We start from the raw sequence: 21,670 nt of genomic DNA, 5'->3' as shown, positions 1-21,670 counted from the left end.
TAAAGGAGTATGTATGTTTGGACGTGCTAATTTAAAGAACTACTAGTACGATTTCACAAAATCTGTTTATTGAGGAAGATTAAATGCTATAAACAATTTTAGCAGACTCGTAGGCATAAACTATATTAGAAGAATGTGAATGTGAGAAATAGGCATGATATAGTTTAACTAAATGTACAGTACAGTACAGTAACAGCCTGTTAATGTCCCACTGCTGGGCTAAGGCCTCCTCTCCCTTTTGAGGAGAAGGTTTGGAGCTTATTCCACCACGCTGCTCCAATGCGGGTTGGTAGAATACACATGTGGCAGAATTTCAATGAAATTAGACACATGCAGGTTTCCTCGCGATGTTTTCCTTCACCGTTAAGCACGAGATGAATTATAAACACAAATTAAGCACATGAAAATTCAGTGGTGCTTGCCCGGGTTTGAACCCACGATCATCGGTTAAGATTCACGCGTTCTTACCACTAGGCCATCTCGGCATTAACTAAATGTAACGGGTATGAAATGTCAAGGCATAACTAGTTAATTTGTAACTTTACAAAAATTAATAAATAGAATCTGGTAACATTAAAGTTGCTTTAATTTTTTAAAATAGTATTAGTAGGTCAAATGATTAAGAAATGACGAGCAAAGGAATACAATTTTGTGCTATCGTGTAAAACCAAACAAAAAATTTAGGTTAGAAATATAAAAAGTTTTTAGAGTATACGGGAGTTCCGATATGTAAATTGTTTACCATTTAAAGTCATGGAGTCGTACGGTTCTGTTTGTAACGGCTCTCTGTAGATAATAGGTTCCATGCCGCTGAAGTCTGCCACTGTTCCCGAATACAGTTCTCCATCTGGAAAGATAAGCGAAGTTATTTTGTTATCTGTTGTTATTCGAAAATTAATTTATTAATTAGGACGGTAGTTTTGTTCATTTTTGTTATTTATTAATATGATTTATTAAATACTGCCATTTGAAAAATTATATTCAACGTTAAAGTTACAAACAATGGTATACTAAGTGCATTTTATAATATGTAACGCCAGGCAAGCTTCTTATTTAAAAAAAAACCTGAACCTATTTCCGTCATATCTTGTACTTTAATGGTATTTATTATGTTAAAATCCTTCGCACAAATACATCAACAATAATTGTACAAAGTTTTTTCAACTCATTGATGAAAGACAAGACTTGATAAATTTATATATTTATTTTATTTTTTCAGCCTTTTGCCGTCCATTGCTGGACTAAAGCCTCCCCTATAGAACGCCAACCATCCCAATCTTGGGCAGTTCGCATCCATCCCGTGCCTGCCACCTTTTTTACATCGTCGGTTCTTCTTGCCACAGGGCGTCCTACAGTACGTTGAATAAGCGTGGTCTCCACTCTAGTACGTGTCGTGTGATATATATAGGTTTGTTTTCATATTGTCTAGATTTTTAGTTCTTTTACTGTACCTAATTCGATAATTCAGTAAAAAAAATAATTACAATAATTCAGTTGAGACCTCTTGGGTGAGGTATGAGGTTATACATGATATTACAAAAGATATTTTATTTGTTTAAATATAGTCACAGATAAACTTGTATATATTTTAAAAGAGCTCTTAAATAAATAAGTGGAGATAAAAGCTTTTTGCTTATTACAATAAAGGCTAATTTTTCATGCGTGTAATATTGCTTCCATCATCAACGATAAAAAATAACGGAAGCCTGCAAATCGTATTTGCTATTTCATGACGACTCATAAATATCAGTGAAATTGCCTACTAACCGTACGTTCCATCCTTTGTTTCACAGTCGGCTTCAAGTTAAAACGCAAAACAGTGTATGCAAAAGTGTACTCTATCGTATTCTGGGTAATATCAGAATGGCTCGTTCGAATTTAATTCATCGCCATATGTATAGTGTGGTGGTCTGTGCCCTGCAATGTACCGCATTGCAGTGCTTCAGTCGTTAAGAGAAAGCCATTGCAGTAATAGTCAACTAATATATAGTAATTAACGATTCTCTCTTAATTGGTAGAGAATTCAGTATAAGTTTCGTTCAGAATTTAGTATTAGTTTTAATTTTCCATTAATTATTATTACAAAATTCATGTTATAAAATTATATTTCATGTTTATCATATACTTCTTTATTTATTCTTAATAAGATACGTTTAGTGATTTTTTTAACTTACTACATTTACTTACTAGCTATTCTTTTTAAACTTTAACCCCATATAAGTGAAAGAAATAGGAATATTTTTAGTCATCTCATATTCTTAGTGTACGAGATGGTCTACAAAAGAATTTTTCAGGAAGACTTAAAATCAAAATTTGGTGTCAATGACTTATATTTAAACCATTCAATAATTTGAAAGTAAATAGAAAGAATTTATACAAAAGTTCTACATTTGAAAATTTAAAATGTATATCTGAGAATAATAAGAAGTCTACAAAACATCGTTGCATTTATACCGAAACACGAAGTTAAATATATTTCTCCTGCAAACGGAGCTGAATTGACGCAACTGTAAAGTAAATTGCACACCTGAATAATAATTACCATTTTAAAAGACATCATTACCATGTCACTGAATAAACTTTAAACGTCTGCATAAGCTACGTTTTAGTTTCAACGCCTTTACTTTCAGAATAAATGTGTGTCCATAAAACTGCGGTACTGTACTGCAGACGTTAGAACAGTGTAGTGGTCCCATGGGGCGCATGGCTTAATTGGTCCAGATCAATAGGAGATAACTATCTCTACCCGTGGTAATGGACGCCTATACTACACTTTCTACTTAGTAATGCATACTGCATTGTACGGATATATTAGAGCTTTATTACGATATATTTGTTGTTATATAGTAATTGTTGTTTATTACAGTAATAATATTGTCAAATATATAATAAGCCGAGATGGCCTAAAATTTGTGTTTTTAATTTATCTCGTGCTTAACGATGAAGGAAAACATCGTGAAGAAACCTGCATGTGTCTAATTTCATTGAAATTCTGTTACATGTGTATTCTACCAACCCGCATGGGAGCAGCGTGGTGGAATAAGCTCCAAACCTTCTCCTCAAAAGGGAGAGGAGGCCTTAGCCCAGCAGTGGGACATTAACAGGCTGTTACTGTTACTGTAATATTGTCAAATTTTTATTACAACAATTTTATTTTTAAGATTAAAATTGTAAAGGAAAATACATTATCAATACAATAATAAATCCCAGTGTTGCCAGATGTTATAATCTTCGTTCGAATCGAATATTGACTTATAGGCTTAATAAAACAAAACTGATGTATATACCTTAAAAAAGGCTAAAATCTGAATGATGAATTCCCACAATTTCATCATTAACAAAACGACATTCAGAATAAGTTTAAATGATAATGGAATGAATACACTTGCATAATTATATTTCTCTGTCATTTTTAGGTATATATTCGCGTGATGAATGAGCCCGAATTTGTAAGGGGGAATGTAACGCAAAGAAAATTGTACAAAGGACGGTAATTGATGATGTTCACCGTTGTTGCATTAAGTGTTTATTTTAGGGTGTATTCTGCTGAATTGTCCAAATAAAGTTTGCCATTAAAAAAATATTTCCTATTGTCGTCTGAAGTTTAATCGATATAAATGCGATCAACTGATATTTTACAGTTTTTCGGCGAAAATAGTGGTAATTGGTGGTAAATTACTTAATTGATATAAGTAGTTATAAAATAATATCATCATTCTTAAATATGTGTTATTATTAAAGCGTAATAATATTTTAATTATTATTATTTTTTGTAAAATATTTTAATCTGTATATTTTGTATTTTTGATATTACGCTATGATTATATTATATTTATGATTATTTCAAAATCAATCGAATTTATTTGTTGTTGTTTTGTTCCTTTCATATTACATAGATAAAAGAAACAAAGTCAGTTTTCCTTTGTCTTATCAGGTTAGATATTAACATTAACATCTTTGTTTTGTCTCTAAATCTTCGGAATAACGTTAGCTATTCTTATCGGTCTGTTAAACCTCCACCTTCTGTGACCAATAATATAAGGTTAACGTGTCCTAACAAACGAATAATAAATGAATTTCGTTCGCAAAGGTGAGTGGGTAAGAAAATTATGTTTGTTTGTTTGGGATAATCTCCAACTTGTATACTTCCGAGCACAATGAGGGCCTGAGGTATAAGGAAAACCATATGGTTTCCTTGGAATAAAAAAAAAATCTCACTAACTAAACATTCCCGGATTCGTTGGAGATTTTCGTCACGGCTGGAGTTTATTTATGGATGTTTAGACTAGTATCACGTTCTCACGTCTCCCTATGTTTTATGAGTTTTCTCCTTATAAGACAGATTTATGTCTTATTAGGATAATGTATTATGTTTATAAATATCTGTGAGCAGTGCTTTTGAAATTCAAAAAAGCCTTATTAACATTTATGATATATCTGCCAAGGTGAGACAATTTTTAGGCGAGTCACACGTAGGTGTATGTCTCGTTTAGTGTCACTTCATACGGCCTTATTTATAATTGTCTGCCTACCTATTGTAAATAAATAAAAAAATGAGATTCATCATTCATTTCTGCTAAATATTTTCAGTTTTATCCTTACACGTACTAACGTCCACAGTAGATCATTTTGTATAGTTGTCACGTTATAAAACGTACTCGATCCCTTTCAACGCAACAATGAGTGGCCATTGTACGCCACCAGACTGTAAAAGTGGGTTCATTCGATATAAAAAAAGATTTCTTTTCCCTAATTTCCTGACTATGAGACTTTGTAACAGCACATATGTGACCCCATTGTCATTGGCGTACCCAGATTATTTATCTAGGAGGGTCGCAGGAGGCCGGTATAAAAAAATGCATATTTTTTAATAAAGGCCAATGTCGTGGAGTTTTTTAATTAGATGTTTTCTTTTTTTTTAAATAAGATAATTCCATTTTTGATTTCTTTTAAAATATATATGTTTAAAGTAGGTAAGTAAGTAAGAGCCTGTCAATGTCCCACTGCTGGGCTAAGGCCTCCTCTCCCTTTTTGGGGAGAAGGTTTGGAGCTTATTCTACCACGCTGCTCCAATGCGGGTTGGTGGAATACACATGTGGCAGAATTTCGATGAAATTAGACACATGCAGGTTTCCTCACGATGTTTTCCTTCACCGAAAAGCACGAGATGAATTATAAACAGAAATTAAGCACATGAAAATTCAGAGGTGCTTGCCCGGTTAGAACCCACGTTCATCGGTTAAGATTCACGCGTTCTTACCACTGGGCCATCTCGACTTTTTTCTGTATATATGTTATATTATACATTTATAATAGGAATTCATTGCTAGTATAATAAAAAATAATATAATAAAAAATATGGCTTGAAATTAGTATACGGGACAGGAGTTATGATGTCACGAGTAAATATTATAGAAACGTAGTTCTACGTTGAATTAAAAATGACGAAATGACTAAGAACTTAACCGTCGCCTATTTCTACGTATAAATTGTGATATATATTAATTAGAGCCGAGATGGCCCAGTGGTTAGAAAACTTGTATTTTAATCGATGCTTGCGGATTCAAACCCAGCCAAATTAAAATTCTCGTGCTCGGTGGTTAAGAAAAAAATCGTGAGGAAATCATGCGGGGTAGAATAAGCTCCAATGCTTCTCCTAAAAGGTAAGAAAGCCATAGCCCAGCACTGAGACATTTACAAACTCTCACTTTACTTTTCTTTGTTTAATAACAAAAACCTATCGAATGAAAAATAAAGCTTATTTATACATTTAATATTTGAATTCATTTCTGTAAAATTTCAAATATATTCAGAGCTCCAGTTGTTAATCCAGAGTCCAGCGATAAATGTAACAGTAATCGTGAACGATGCGGGTATAAGATTGAATTGTGACCGTGAATCGCTTAGCGTCCACGTAAATCGTGCGAGCCGTTGCTTTTCGGCCATTCATTTAGAGCTTAGTCGTGCGCAATCGGGTTTAGTGCCCCGTGACGCGTCACATGTCCTCAACCGACTGCCTAATTGCGAGGACATTCTTTGATGATAAATCCAGCTCTATATTTTTAGTAAAGAATTAAAATTTAATTATGTTTCAAAGTGATATTATGAAAAATATATTTTATTCAAGTAGGCTATACAATCGCTTCTGAATCATAATTTAACAAGATTATATTATACGTAAAAACTCTATAAATTATATAAGTATGTTAATAAAATAAAATAAAATAGCTTGATTGAAAATAAACGAATTTATCCACTTTTAAATTTATCCAAAACTAAACCACGCTTTTTTAATAATTAATTTACATATAATTTTGTATTGAGAATAGGTACGGCGCATTACTGCGTGCATTACTGAGTAATATGCCTGATTTATTACATAACTTTTTTTTTAATATAAATTTTAAATTTATTAATTGGCAAAGTTTAAATTTTCTGTGATATTTTATTATTCCAGGGAGGATTTATTGACTCTGCGGAGTCGGAAAATATATCAATAAATTATATTTACGATAAGTTTGAGGATACATTTTTGATTAAAGTATGTGTATTTATTTCGAAGTGTGTTTTTATATTAATCTTGATTATAACTTTTTTATACAATTTAATCCAGATATTATCGTTAAAAGTAAAACGTGGAAAAATAGAAGTATTTTTTTTCCAGATTCACACATAATTTCCATTTTCTGAGATACGTTTTACATTCCAAATTCAGTTAATTTGAAATATCTACTAAGATATATATTTAGACTTACCGGCATAAACAGCAGTGGAATTGTGTTCAGGGTCGTATGGGCACACCGCTTGCCCGGATTTCTCTTTTTCCATGTGATATGAGTCTCTCTGCACGCTGTACTCTCTGCAGAATGGCCTGAAGCTGTTGGTACCGCAGACCAGTAACCGCCCCGTGCCGAGAGATACGAGCACGCGAATGTAGTTCTGACAGCTCTCCTGTGAAAAAATGACGATTTAAAAGACATTCTTAAATAATGATGTACAACCTAGTTCAGGGTGAGTAGCATGTTTTGCTAATATTTACAAATGTGAAAGTTTGAGCGTTCAGGTGTTTCTTACTAAAATACGTTTTAACGAACGAAATAATTTTAATTAATTAATTAATTAATTAATTATGATGGGTCAGTTGGCGTGGTTGGTAGATGCTTGCCTTTCACGCCGAAGGTTGTGGGTTTCGATTCCCACCCAGGACAGACATTTGTGTGTCCCACTCAGGACAAACAGACATGTTCACGAACATGTCTGTTTGTCCTGAGTCTGGGTATAATTATCTATATAAGTATGTATTTACAAAAGAAAATTTATCGTGGAATAGAAAAAAACACACATTTAAATAGTTGAATGTATAAAATAGCTAGATTCCTTTTAATTTCCGTTCAGTTTTATATTAAGGATATTTATATTTTTAATAATGAAGCTATAATAACATTATATTTAGTTGGCAGGTCTTCCTAATGTAATACGTTTTATAAAACCTTCATACCATTAACATATAAATTTATTTCCACGCAGATACCCCACAAGATAACCCTCAGAAAAGCCCATACAATATAAGCGGTACATACGAAACAGGAAAACCGTTTTGTTTTTCTTAGAGCTCATGTCACTAGCAATTTCGCTTGGTTTCACGAGAAGTCATGGTGTCTTCTACGATATTATCCTCGCCCAATACAATGACAATATTTCTGACGCTTTATGAGGATTCACAGACAGGCACTGTAAATAATCGAGAACATTTGATCGAGCAATTCGTGAATGTATTTAAAATTGAATTCCTTTACCGTTTCCATGTGATGTTCTGTATTTTTTGTGAATGCCTTGTTTTTCAATTAATTGAATAGGGTTGGGTTTTGTCAATGTAAATTCGTTTAAACATCTGAAAGCCAATATGTAAGGAATCCAATTTGTTTAATCATTTCATTGTTTATGTTTTACTAATCGAATTTACTCATTGTTTTGTTTAAAATAAAAAGTAAATTTTTATTAAGACAATTATTTATCCATTTAACTGATTTATTCCTTGGAACAAAGTATCATCAACAAAGTCAACTCTAAAGTTATAACTGTACAAGAACATGAAATTCAGGATTGTCATGTCGCTACACGAAATGAAAAGCAAGTGAAGCTAGGCAGCGCAGATAAAAGTAATATTATACATTAAAACCTTCTTCAAAACGTCAACATCTTAACGATTAGTCTGGTACGTTTTATGTATATTGATTTAGTAGTATTTTTTTTAATTATGCATGACAAAAGAACCGCTCCTCATTTATTAGTAAAAATAGATATATAGATAATATATTGTTTGTTAAGTAATACAAACATGTTAAAAATAGATATAGATTGTGTCTCGGCAGTGTTAGTAGTCGACCTTATACCGATCTTTGATGAAGTTCAACTCATCTTGTCTCCCCGTATTCCGTCTGATCGCATGCAATGAACGTGGATATGATTACATTTGCATTGCCATACACCTCTAGCTGTCCGTCTGTAATTCTATTCGAGCACAGTGACTCGGCGTCTGATTGGATCTCACAGTAGACACGTATTGAGCATCAACGATATGAACTAATACTAAAATGAAAACAGGTGTTCCTTTTGTCATTAATCTATTTATCGATACTTATTTTTATTTATATAGTAATAATAAATCGACATTTATTAAATTTTAAAATAATTTTATTATATATGAATTCAAATAGTCTCTTACGAGAACTTTTGGGTCGACATTTTAGAAGATAAATTTAATGCAACAACCAGTTTCCGATCCGAAATTCTAACGAGACGAACGTATTTGAAGCTCAGTAGTTATTCTTTATCATCAATCATGATTTAATTTTTAAGAAAAACATATATTTACATCAGACTCGTGTTATAAATGTAAAATAATTGTAGCGGTAGTGATTCCATATGTTTGTTACTTAAAAGTTCTTATAAGACTACTTGAATAATGTGTATTTTTGGATTCAAATCGAATCAAAATATTGTCTTTCATTCAAGCAGACTTTCGTCATGTTACAGATCAGATTATATCGCGAAGAACAGGCAAGAAACAAAACATATAGAACAGGCAACAAATACTAAATCCACGCTTTTTAGAATTTATATAATCTTGTGTTGAGTAATATCAATGATTTTTGACATGAGATTGAAATTTATTAAGAAGCAAAGTTAAAAATAAGATTCCATAATCTTATTATAGAAACGAATACAGTGTTCTAGGTAGAATGTATTGAATTTTCAAAGTCGGAAATCCGGCGTGGCTGTAGGTATATAAGTAAGATTTAAGTTTATCTTTAATCCTTTTTAGGACATAATAAAGAAGAACCTGTGAAAACCAGGAATAATTTAATTATGAATAATGATATGACGATGATATATGTATTGTAATTATTTATATTACTGTATTGCTAATATAACTTTATCTGCATATTAAATTACACCGAGCCTTATGGAGATTATCATGTCAAGCCCGACACCTGTGAAGCAATAATCCTGACAATGAAGACATGCACCGTATATTAAGATAATAGAGATTAGGCTGGTTTTCGAAGGACGGATGGCAGCGAACAATGGCTTTTATATTAGTCTATATATTTGGGTAAGTCAATGGCTTTGAAATGATATTGTTCAATGTTATATTACGTTTCATTGATTCTTAATATTAAAGTAACTTTTAAATATAGCTATATGAAAAGTTTGACAAAGATCGCGTTTTTAATTCAATCAACTGAAAACATTATCAATACCAAAATCGAAAAGATTATTTTGTAGGTTAGTGGATGGATTGTAATTCTACTTTTTTTACTTAAATGGTATTATTTCGAAAATTTAGGTATGTTTGTACTTGCTTTTACAAGATAAAATTTAAAGTAACAACCAATCCGGAATGTTTATTCTATCAAAAAAAGAACCGGCATGAAACTTAGTATTTACATTAGCATCTATTGAGTTACATAGCTAATCATATACATGATAACATATTTTACATGAAATAAGTTATTTAGCCATATTATATTTTTGTTTGAGAATAGGTATTAACTACCCTTATGTATAAATAGAAGTTTATATACATATGCACATACATATACATTAGCGACATTTAATTAGCATTGAACTCTTGAAAAGAAAATACACAAGCGTTTTTTATGTATTCTGTAACTAGTTTGGAGTCGAGCGTATCGAATTTCACACTCAAGTGTCAGCCGTTTCGCAAACATTGGACCGCCATTAAACGCATCCGCAAATTCACATTACGTTGTTAATGCCTACATTGGATGCGATTTATGGCGTTTCATACACCATGGATAGCTTCTGGAACTGTGGTTAACTTATTGTATTTTTTATATGACACGAACAGTGAATTTCACGAATTTGTTTTATGGGTGTTTTTTCGTTTATATCAATTACAGACTTTAATTGAGAAATATTTTTATTAAAGCTTTTGATACAAAGTTCCACTTCTGTCAAGTCTAGTAACTTGCATACGCCTTATCATTTTTATTATTTTAATAAATCATTATTCTTTTGAGTATTTTTTTTTGTCAAGGTATAATACTTACGTGAGTATTTGCAATAAATGGGTAAGTCACTAAATGTAATGCATTTTTTAAAGATTCTCATTTGGCAATAAAATATTTAGTGCTGGAATATATTACGACGGCGCGGCGTGTTATTCGGAAGCTTTGTTAGAAATTTTATTCTAAGTTTTTACATATATAATCTTGTAGTTCATAAATAATGTTGAACTAGATTTTTTAAACAAAGTATTTACGGCCTTAATTACAAACGTTGTTTAGCGTTTTCTCTCTCTTTCCGCCATCAGTGATTTAAAATTCGAAATAAGAAGACAGCATTGGTTAATTGCTTACCTACATAACACTTATAGGTAAAACCGTTACGTTTCATGTTATATCTTTAAATATAATTTAATATTAACGCTTTTTAGCAATCTTCAAATAAGGCAACTCATTGTATATTTTACTAAATATATACTGAGTATGAATATTCATAATGTTTCTTTTTAATTCTTTCAATGATTCGATGATAAAACAATTATTACGATAAAAATCTTTTAAAATCAATTCTTTTGAACTAGTATTCCTTATTTTTAAATTTATTAAAGATTAGAAATTTGCATTCGTTTATTCTAAAGTTTAGAGTTTATTTTAAATACAGAATGCATTTAAATTAAATTCGGTTTGGAAACGTCTCCAGACGAAGCACGTCTGGCAACTGACGAGTCGCAACTGAGGCATGAATATCCGAACGAGCCACCAACAGCCTAATCTACTTGCAGATGAACGTGAGACGTCGACAAGGAACATATACGACCCAGCAACTGTATTTAACTTAATTTGTAGGCATAAACTTTTTTTTTTTAACTACATTCAAATGTAAAATAAAATAAACTACATATTTTTTGTTCAATGAGGGTTTTTGTGTAAAACTATTTCGTTGAAACTTACGTATTGTATAAATTCCAGACCACATAATAACCTTACCTGAAATAAAATGTTCAGGTATTCAAACGTACAGCGAACGAATTTCCGCTCGATTGGCATTTTAATTTGCCGGTATTCGGTAGATGTTCGCAGAGTATGGCCCCATTTCATATGCTAGTGCTAGCCGAATTCAATTACCCTCCAAGGTAACAGTGGTATTGAATAAGGTAAAGTTATTGTTCTATTGTATTAAAATATCTGGATGGTTTACCTTACGTGTGGGTGTAGTTTGTAATTGTTTAAGCATGTGTGCGTGAAGCGATTTTTACATAATTTATTGTAAGCGTTTAAGTGAGTTATTATTAAAATGTTAATATATTATACCCATTATTCTAGTTTATTATTTAGGGCTCCGTTGGAAGAATTTAGGTAGGTTTAATAGACATTGGTAGCCAGAGCCTTATAATCGTTTTTGCTTATAAGATTTTTGTATCCAAGGCATTCTTCGAGTATTTGTTTTTTTTTGCCGAGATGGCCAGCGTGAATCTTGACCGATGATCGTGGTGTCTAATTTCACTGAAATTCTGCCACATGTGTATTCCACCAACCCGCACTGGAGCAGCGTGGTGAAATAAGTGCCAAACCTTCTCCTCAAAAAAGGGAGAGGAGGCCTTTAAGCCCAGCAATGGGACATTTACAGGCTGTTATGGTATTGTTTTTTTTTATTATTTCGCTCGGCTGTTGCAAATTTGATATATTTACTTTACTATATACATGTATGTCTATATCAACATATATAATAACATCTAAAATAATTCTTACTCTAAAATGCTAACTATCACAAAATTTTCTATTATTTTTGTTATACTTTGTTTTGATAGCCGTGGATTCCGCGGAGTAACATTAAAGTAATGCACTCAGCTCTCGAAAAACATGACGATCTCTCTTCGTTAGGACCATTTTAATATTACGATTCCACTTATCAATTTCATTTGATGATATTTTATTACTCACCTCATCTTTTCCTTTGACGACACACATTTGTACGTCATTTTCAGATGAATACCACACGAGTCTTCTCTGTTCTGTCAAATCTGTCAAACTGAGATTGTAGACGACATTTCTGTAACAAAGAAATACAAAAAGTTAGTTAATTTAACAGAAAACATTACAGTACACGATCTGTAAGAGCTCACTTTATTACTCACCCATGAAATGTTATTACCTACTTTTGAGTATATACTATTTTGATGAGTGTGTTCTTGAAATTTTATACTTATAATGGTCAATGTCACATATCACTTTTGATATTTTACGACCGTTTAATGCGGCGAGTTTCGAGTTTGTTCTTACAGAATACTGACTTCTTATATTTTTGGTTGGTATATTTTTCGGTTTTGTTAGTTTAAAATTAAGAATACCGAATGATTAAGTTATGTGGTAAGATTCTGGCAAGTTTATAATTCATTAAATTTCGAGAGCATGTCTGCGTTGTAACGTAATTGCGAAAGTCGCACCCCTTAATTAAGATATTTGGGACGAAATTTCATAAAGAAATTACAGTGAACTTTAGCAATTATAACACGCTAGATGGCCGGTGTGACTTACCTACATAATGTTTTTGAGATTCAACAGACAAAGTTGGGCGTGTCTTAAATTTGAATTGATACCGCGGTTCAACTCGGCGTCGATTCACAAGTTACAATCGATGTTTGATTGTTTTATTGTTATGTATTATGAAGCTAATCCTTTTAAATTAAAATTTACAAACAATTTCGTATAATGTTTTGATAATTGACTGTTTATTTTCTTCGTCATAACATTTTCTCAGTTCTATGTTCTAATCTTTTTTTAAGTTACTTTACAGTGGAATTTTTGAATGATTGAGTACAATATAGACCTTATTTAAAGTAAAAATATCATTTTTGAGACACGGGTAAGAAACAACGATTAAAAAAACACAATTTCAAAATAAACAAATTGCCGTTAGAGCTCTGTTCTAGCCATTCCGATATAGTACTTGTCGATTATTCCACCGCCAATCATCAATATTTATTTGTGTCTGAAGGGAGCCAGAGTAATTACAGGCACAAGGGACATAAGTGTCAGACTAATAGAAAGTGTAGCAGGTTTGCAGCTTATTCCATCACACTGCTCCAATAATTACTGATGGATGAATATTATACTCATTGGTACATTGTTTACTATTGTTCCATCAACCCGAACTGGAGCAGCGTGGTGGAATAAGCTGCAAAACTTCTCCTCAAAAAGGGAGAGGAGGCCTTTAGCCCAGCAGTGGGCTCAGCAGCATTCACGGGCTATTACGGACTACTATTGTTTTGAAGTTGCGGTTATAATTTGAAAAGTTTTTGGGTAAGTTGCTTGGAGCTTGTGGTCTCTGATGGTCCATCCGTATGTTGCATTTAATTATATACATAATGTTCCTCTACTTCTACATAATGTACTTCTATGCATTGTAATGGAATAAACTTGTACTAGTGCCTGAACGAATTAGCTAACTATAAAACCGGTGTAAAACTATTGTTATCAAATTATTTAAACTCTTACTATTTTTGAGGTTATATCGTTCGATATGTATCTGCATACACTTTGATTTCCAAAATGAATATTATTCTATATGATACTAAAATTTAAAAATCAAATTAAACAATATTTTATTTAAGAAGACTTACAAGAACTTTTGAATTGTCATTTTAGAAGGTTAAATTAATTTTAAAGTTCCCATCGGTTGGAAATGTAAATTGTGCCGACAGGAACTCAGTTGCTCTATTCCCACAAATAAATTATATTGTTAATATTTTATTAAATACAATTGATTCCGCATAAGCTATTTGTCATGCTAACCCTACATACAATGCTTTTCCAAAAAACTAAAAAGATTTTTCCGTGAACAATGTCGTTTTAAGTAATTTCTAATAATAATTAAAGAGTCTTTAATGACGAGAATTTTCCATAATAAGTTACTAATTATTTTATAATAAAGCTTAATTCGTTTTAAATGAAACGTATTACTTAAATTATTGAAATATAGAAGATATTTCAAAATATTAAGTAATAATTTTAAATTCTACTTCTTCATTTAATTTATTAATATTAGATGACATAATTTTTTTTTTCAAGAGCAATTTAACCTTAAAATATTTTGTCGAACGATGATTCTTGCTCATTCTTGCACTTGCTTGATTTTGATATGTAGTTGCGTTCATGGCTTACATAGTACATTGGAATAATCCATAACTTTCAGCGAGGGCACACTATAAAAGAAGCAAAGTGCCTGTAATTTGGCAAGAATATGGGGGAGTAAATTTGTGGGCTTCGGACCCTATCTATATTTTATGCGCAAACTGTTTTTTGTTTCCTTAACGAACTGGGATGAGCCAATCAATTTACTCGTATACTGACAATAGCTAATAATCCCATTACATGAAGAGAAGTACCGTAACAAGATTTCAGAAGATCAACGTCGATCAAATTTAATAATTTCGCTTCTTTCGTTAAGACATGTGTTATGTAGTAATGCAAACAATAGATCATTGCGTCTCCTTTGTCAAAAGCTTTGGAATAAGGCAAAAATAATAACAATATTTATGCTATTCAATAATAAAGATTGCGGGATTTATGTTAATTTGACCAAGTAAATATTTTTGTATTATAACAGTGATTTCTCAAATATATTATTTATACTTATGAAAACGTTTGTCTTAACTCACTTTTTATGCACAGTCTATACTACTGAGTCTAGAAAGCTGGAATATAGAGTTAATTTATAAGCAATCAATGATAAAAGAAAATGTCTTATATATAGGTAATATTCATAATATAATCTCTATGCTGAGCATTATGTTATTTCATAATTTTCTCCCATATATATTCCAGACTGTAACAATTTATAAATTATGTTATATTTAGAACAGCAGGGCTTGTTCAAGAAACTACACAAAGGCTGTCCTCTATCAATTATTCGCATCAGTGATTCCCGCCAAAAGCCCGCGGCCATCTTGGTCCGTTTGAATCAGCGCCATCTATTATTCGGTATTCGCTCATGTTTTTTGTTGCTAAAACATTTCTCTAGTCACAGTTCTCTGATTGATGATTCAAGTTACAATTACTTTCGCGTCTCCATTGGGACTTATTCGTGTGCTTTTATTGCTTTAATAAAACATTATTATATTACTAGATATTTTGGGGGTAAAAAAAGTCTTTCAACGTCATTTGATGAATGTTCTTCAAATATTTTGATTACTACGTTAAAACTTTTCAAATGTAGTCTTAAGAATTCTTCGCGAGTATTTAATTTTAACTTTTTTGGGCATGAAAAGGAGAATGTCGTATTGAAACAATGCTAGTTGAAATTTTTATAACTTATACGAGAAGGAGATAAAGTTAACACAATATGGTAAATGGATGAAAATGTTAAAATTCAATACGTTGCCCGTTTTTGTTATAAAAATGATTTTCTCATATGAATTCGCATCTGCCAATCAGTCTGTCTCATCAATAAACATGACTGGCACGGACCCAATGATCGAATCGAAATCGAAACATCAAACACGATGGGGCTTTTAAAACGAGATTTACATATTAAATAATATTATTGGTTAATTCCACAGCTCGTATTTGCGCGTGTCGGCCGATACCATGTATTTGGTTTATTAGGTAGTGACACTTGTGGCTATATAATTAAAACATTTCATTAGTTTTAGAATTATACCAAAACGTTTGCAATATCAACGTAAGTTTTGGAGCTACGCGTTTTCAATACAAAATTTCCACTTTAATGTTTTAAAAATACCCATGAATCCTTCATTTATATTACAAAATTAATTTTTTTATAAAAATTTTTATAAATTATATTATTACATAAAAAAAAGAAAGTAAATTGTATCAGTTTTTATAGTAGCATTGTTTAAAATAAACAAACAATAATAATCACTTAACTAATATTAATAAATGCCAAGCGTTTGTTTTAAATGAAATCAGTTTTAGAGTATGACAAATAAAGCGAATAACAAACTAAATTAATTAGCTCACGTCGTCACGCTATGTCCGTGCCTCGTGTTAAAATTTTCTGAAAAGGATATATCGGCCTTAAGGGATTACTAGCGTATAAAATGCACACAGCAGTAAAACAAGGGAGGGAGATACAGTATTGTCGTCGGTAGAATAAATTATTAGCGTAGCCGGCTAACAATATGACTTTATCTTAACAACAAAAATCCCCCTTCGATCTGATGTTTTCATTTGTAATCAGTACAAAACTACCGCAGCTCCACCACCCCCGGGTACAATACGGTAAAAAGCGAATGTCTAATCTGAGGCTATTCATTTCGGCTAATTCTCGACGGGAGTCAGTAAAACAGAGGTATTTATAAATTAATCTCTTGTTTATTTTCGGACCATTTTAAATATTATTGTCTAGATATTTGTCATTGTTTAAATTTTATTATTCTGTAATCTGTGTTCTTTAATAACGCTGTATAGAAACATTTGCAATTTTCAAATATCTCGTAATAATTTTATATTCAATTCAAACATTATAAATATATATATGAAGCGTAATTTTTTAGTGTCATCGTCAGAAAATATTAGGTTAATATTTTCCCCAATAGTTTATCAGTAATAAAATGGTATGAACGCTTTTAGGAAAATTCGAGTGTATAAAAGATAGGACTTCGCTTTAGGAGAATAAAGTTGGAAAGAAGTCCATATTTTAATGTCTTGAAATATATCGTCTAGTTTTATAAATTACTTTTAGACTGATTTATATATTTTCTTCCGAATTGTACTTGTTTGAACGGAGACGGTCTAGGAATATGAATTTCAGCGCTAACCGGCGAATTCCAGCTGATGCAATTTGTTTGCATGCACTCGACACTGTTTCGATATTGGAAAACTTTACGACGTTCAGTTTAGAACAATATCAATACGACATTCGGGCACGTGTACTATATTATATATCTGGAGGTGTTTACTTTCCGCTGGAATTCACTGCGTCCGATTTGATTTGGCGCACCGATACCTTTGAACTGAGCGGTTTGTTTTTTTTCGCAAGATATAAAATACTACAGAAATGTTCTTCGAAAGTTCGAGTATTCGTTGATGATATATTTATTGGATTTTGATTTCATTTAATACCTAGTTGATCAAATTAAGTTCGGGAGTAGCTTTAGCTTTAAAATATGATTTTTTAATTCTTGGAAAAAAAAAATGTGTTTGATGATCCATTTTTGAACACTTAAAATTATTATAGATACGTAGAATTTGCTAGATACAAAAAAAAGCTTCTTTGAATTTTGTTTTAACTATATAATTAACGTTTAAAGTTATCACATACACCATATGCTTTTACGTTCTTTGAAGTGATGTCAACTTCATCGAGGTGTCACGTCGGAGTTATAAGCGCAAGTTTTCGATGTTTGTCATCAGCATTTGACTGTCAAATGGGCATACGTGAGATGCTAGTGCTTGATATACGGCAGCCATCTTGTGAACGTTTTTACATGGCGGCGGCGTCAATATTGGAAAAGTTCTGGCGCTCAACCGGCCGAGATAGCACTTCACATGCTGCAGAGATTTATTGCAATTGTTTCTAAGCAACATTTATCACTCATTCCCGCGATTTATGACTTCTTTTAGAATTATATTGACGCGAAGAAACTTCTATTCATCCCTATTAAATTCCTACAACAATGTAAACTTTATTTACTCGAATCGATTCGAATTTTATTTATACATGATATTTGTTCCGAAAAACATTTACAATTTGTGTAAAAATATTTACAATGATTTCGAACTAAATGTTAAAATAAATACGGAAGTGAATAAGTGCACTGTTTGTTGTTTATTTCAAACAATAACATTAATATCCGGAGTTTTAGTTTGATATCTGTCAAATACGAATGAAATATTAACAAAATTTGTGTTTTAAAATTGGTCGGGATGGAAAAATAAAACTTGACTGAAGCATTCACTCAGCGTTTTATTTACCTAACGAACTGAAACGAATACCAAATAACGTTTCAGATTGACTTGTGCAAAAATTCAATGTTTGCGTGTCAATAGTACATGCGTAATGCTATGTGCATATACATGTGTTTACCATACACAATTGTTTAATGCACCAGAATTATTGCTTATATATAATATATTATATATAGTATTTTAGGTAAACTTTTACATACTTGATTTTAACCAGCAATGCAATTGTGAGAAATCACTTCTTATCTCACTCATGAAATGTTGACAACCAGCTTACGGTATTATGCTATTTTGGGGCTTGTATAATTTGAATGCTATGAGTAATATAGTTAAAGTTCGCGTATCAACTCCGGCAATTGCTTGTCCTATTTTTTTCGTCTAGACTAAATTTGTTATTCATATAAGTATATATTTTTTTATATAAAATAACCCGAGAAACGTTAACGTTTGAAAAGATGATTTTTCGTATATATTACATAGGGTTAAGGGATATTCCTGATGATAATATATATATATATATATAAGTAAAACACATAAAAAATGTCAATTATATGTCTCGATATAACAGCTATTTTTTGAATATTGATTAAATTGATTACTTGATTAGTACAAATATTCATTAAAATATTAATTAAAGTATTTAGTGTGTGCATTTTAGAAAGAAAATGACATCGGTTGGATATCATTGTGCCCAAAACTATAGTTGGGGGGCTAGCTGTAGTGTAGTGTGGGCACAGATATTAGTCTTAGTTTCTTATTAGAATATTTTTCCCTGAATATAATGACTTTATTGAGTCATTGATTATTTTACTGTATAAACACATTCAATATATGTTTGTATTACGTCATCAGATATAATTCGAAATATCCTTACAAAGTATATCTTATTTTATGTTAAGTAAAAGAAAATTTCGGTATATGTTCAAACAATACAAATTCTTTGCGATTTAATTAAAATCCTACCAAATACCAAGTGGCACGCTATTGTTGTCACTCTGACATTGCGTTGATTTATGACACTACAATGAGAAGGGTTGTTGGAATATAAATTGATGGTAGGATTTTTGTTGAGGAGTCATATAAAAGTAGAAGAAACATTAATCTGGTTTTGAAAGTTGAAGGGAAATATCGAAATATATTATAAATCGTAGTTCTTGCTTTGATTTATTTTATTTTTCTTTTTTTATCATATAGTTAGTCGGACCTGATGTTAAGTGGTTACAACCGCCCATAGACATTGGCGATGTAAGAAATATTAACCATTCCATACATCGCTAATGCGCCACCAACTTTGGCAACTAACATTTTATGTCACTTGTGCCTGTAGTTACACTGGATCACTAACCCTTCAAACCAGAATGCAGCGTTGTTGCTGTATTATTCAGTATTACTGTTTATCGTTAGAATATCTGATATGTGGATGGTGACCTATCCAGCCGGGCTTGCACATAACCCTACCACCTAGTAATCTATATAAGTCTTAATTTTTTAAACTAGCATCTTCCCCAACAACTAAATGTCTCCTTGTGCTTTGTGGGTATAATAATAGTCCAAGGGGGCAAAATTGGAACAGCCTCTTACACGTAATCAAAGTGCTCATAAGCACCGAGATAAGGATTTCCATAATTATTATAATATACATTCTTATAAAACATTATTTCTTATAACATTAATGAGAAAGTGAGTCTCTCTGTTACGCAACCAAATATCATTAATTTTTTGCGCATACATTGTCAAGAAAATAGGGTAGCTTAATCTTCACCCCCCCCCCTTCACACACGGGCGAAACCACGGGTTGAAGCTTATATTTACATATATAACAAAATTAAGGCCTAGATTGCTTTTGATCGAAAGTAAATCGTAAGATTTACCCCAAGTCCCTTATCTGGAATCAACCCCTCCATTTGCAATATATAATACATACCTTACTGTCTATTCTATATACTTACATACATTTATACCATCATGTTGGCACTTTTATTTAGTATAAATTACACACAGAAATATAGATATCATTATTTTTTTCATCTACGCGATTTTTTTTATTCATAATAGAAATAAAACTTATTTATTATATACTACTGTCATCAACACTGTAAGAAATTACCATTAAATAATATACAGTACAGTAACAGCCTGTTAATTTTCCACTGCTGGGCTAAGGCCTCCTCTCCCTTTTGAGGAGAAGATTTGGAGCTTATTCCACCACGTTGCTCCAATGCGGGTTGGTGGAATATACATGTGGCAGGCTTCTTCACGACGTTTTCCTTTACCGTCAAGCACGATATGGATTATAAACACAAATGAAGCACATGAAAATTCATCGGTGCTTGCCCGGGTTTTAACACACGATCATCGGTTAATATTCACGCGTTCTAACCACTAGGCCACCTCGGCTTATTAATAATATAAAAATAGATAAAGATACATAGGTGCGTTATGTTATATTAAAATCTTAGCTTTTTTATTAAAATTATGTTAATGGCACTCGCGGGTAAGTCTGTGATTATGCAATTACGGTATTATGTAAGTATGACCTCGCATGACATCAGCCGAAACTCGCGTGACTCGGTATAACTAAAATGAAAAAGCTTTAAATGGAATACGGATCAGTTTAACGTAAGCCGAAACGAAGTTACCATTGTCAAAAATATTCTTTATTATAATTGTTAATTTAGATCGTAGATCTTTTAATTAACACCCTAATCATATTAATTACATAAAAAACCAACGTTATTAATTGTTTCGTTTCTGAAATATATATAAGTAGGCCAAGACAAAGTATTATATTAGTCAGTATACTATTTTGTCGTCTGTCTTTGTCCACCGATTCTCTTTATTTTTTAACGGTAGTTATTGATTAGAACGCTTAAGTGTTATTAATAAAAAATAAAAATAATAGTAGAAAAAAATGTTCGAAAGATGCAAATTTATATACGTTTTCTTCACATTTTGAATAATGATTATATCGACCATTAATTATGAACACTAGTAAGCAATTAAAGCGCCATCCATATTAACAAACAATTTCATTTCTAAAAGGCTTATTTTAATAAGTGTCTAAAATTATTTAGTAGTACACATAAGACAACTGTCCTCTTGAGGAGAAGGATTAGAACTTATTTCACCACGCTGCCCAACGCGTTGGTGGACACATAATATGTAGCAGGATCTTTAAATATGTGCAGGTTTCCTTACGATGTTTTGCCTTC

The 21,670-nt window shown here is 31.7% G+C and overlaps 1 protein-coding gene across 2 annotated transcripts in view; it reads right to left on the bottom strand.

Annotated features, from left to right (window-relative positions):
• Positions 1-21,670, bottom strand: part of LOC126774824 (semaphorin-1A) — a 360,413-nt gene that overhangs the window by 10,574 nt on the left and 328,169 nt on the right. For both annotated transcript variants that reach the window (XM_050496449.1, XM_050496450.1), the window contains exons 4-6: positions 12,474-12,582; positions 6,756-6,951; positions 743-847 (exon numbers count right to left, since the gene is read on the bottom strand). In XM_050496449.1, the coding sequence (XP_050352406.1) occupies positions 743-847; positions 6,756-6,951; positions 12,474-12,582 (410 nt within the window). The remainder of the gene's footprint in view (positions 1-742; positions 848-6,755; positions 6,952-12,473; positions 12,583-21,670) is intronic.

This window comes from Nymphalis io, chromosome 17, assembly GCF_905147045.1.
Source record: "Nymphalis io chromosome 17, ilAglIoxx1.1, whole genome shotgun sequence".
Lineage (NCBI taxonomy): Eukaryota > Metazoa > Arthropoda > Insecta > Lepidoptera > Nymphalidae > Nymphalis > Nymphalis io.
This window is presented reverse-complemented; position numbering and strand designations above follow the sequence as displayed.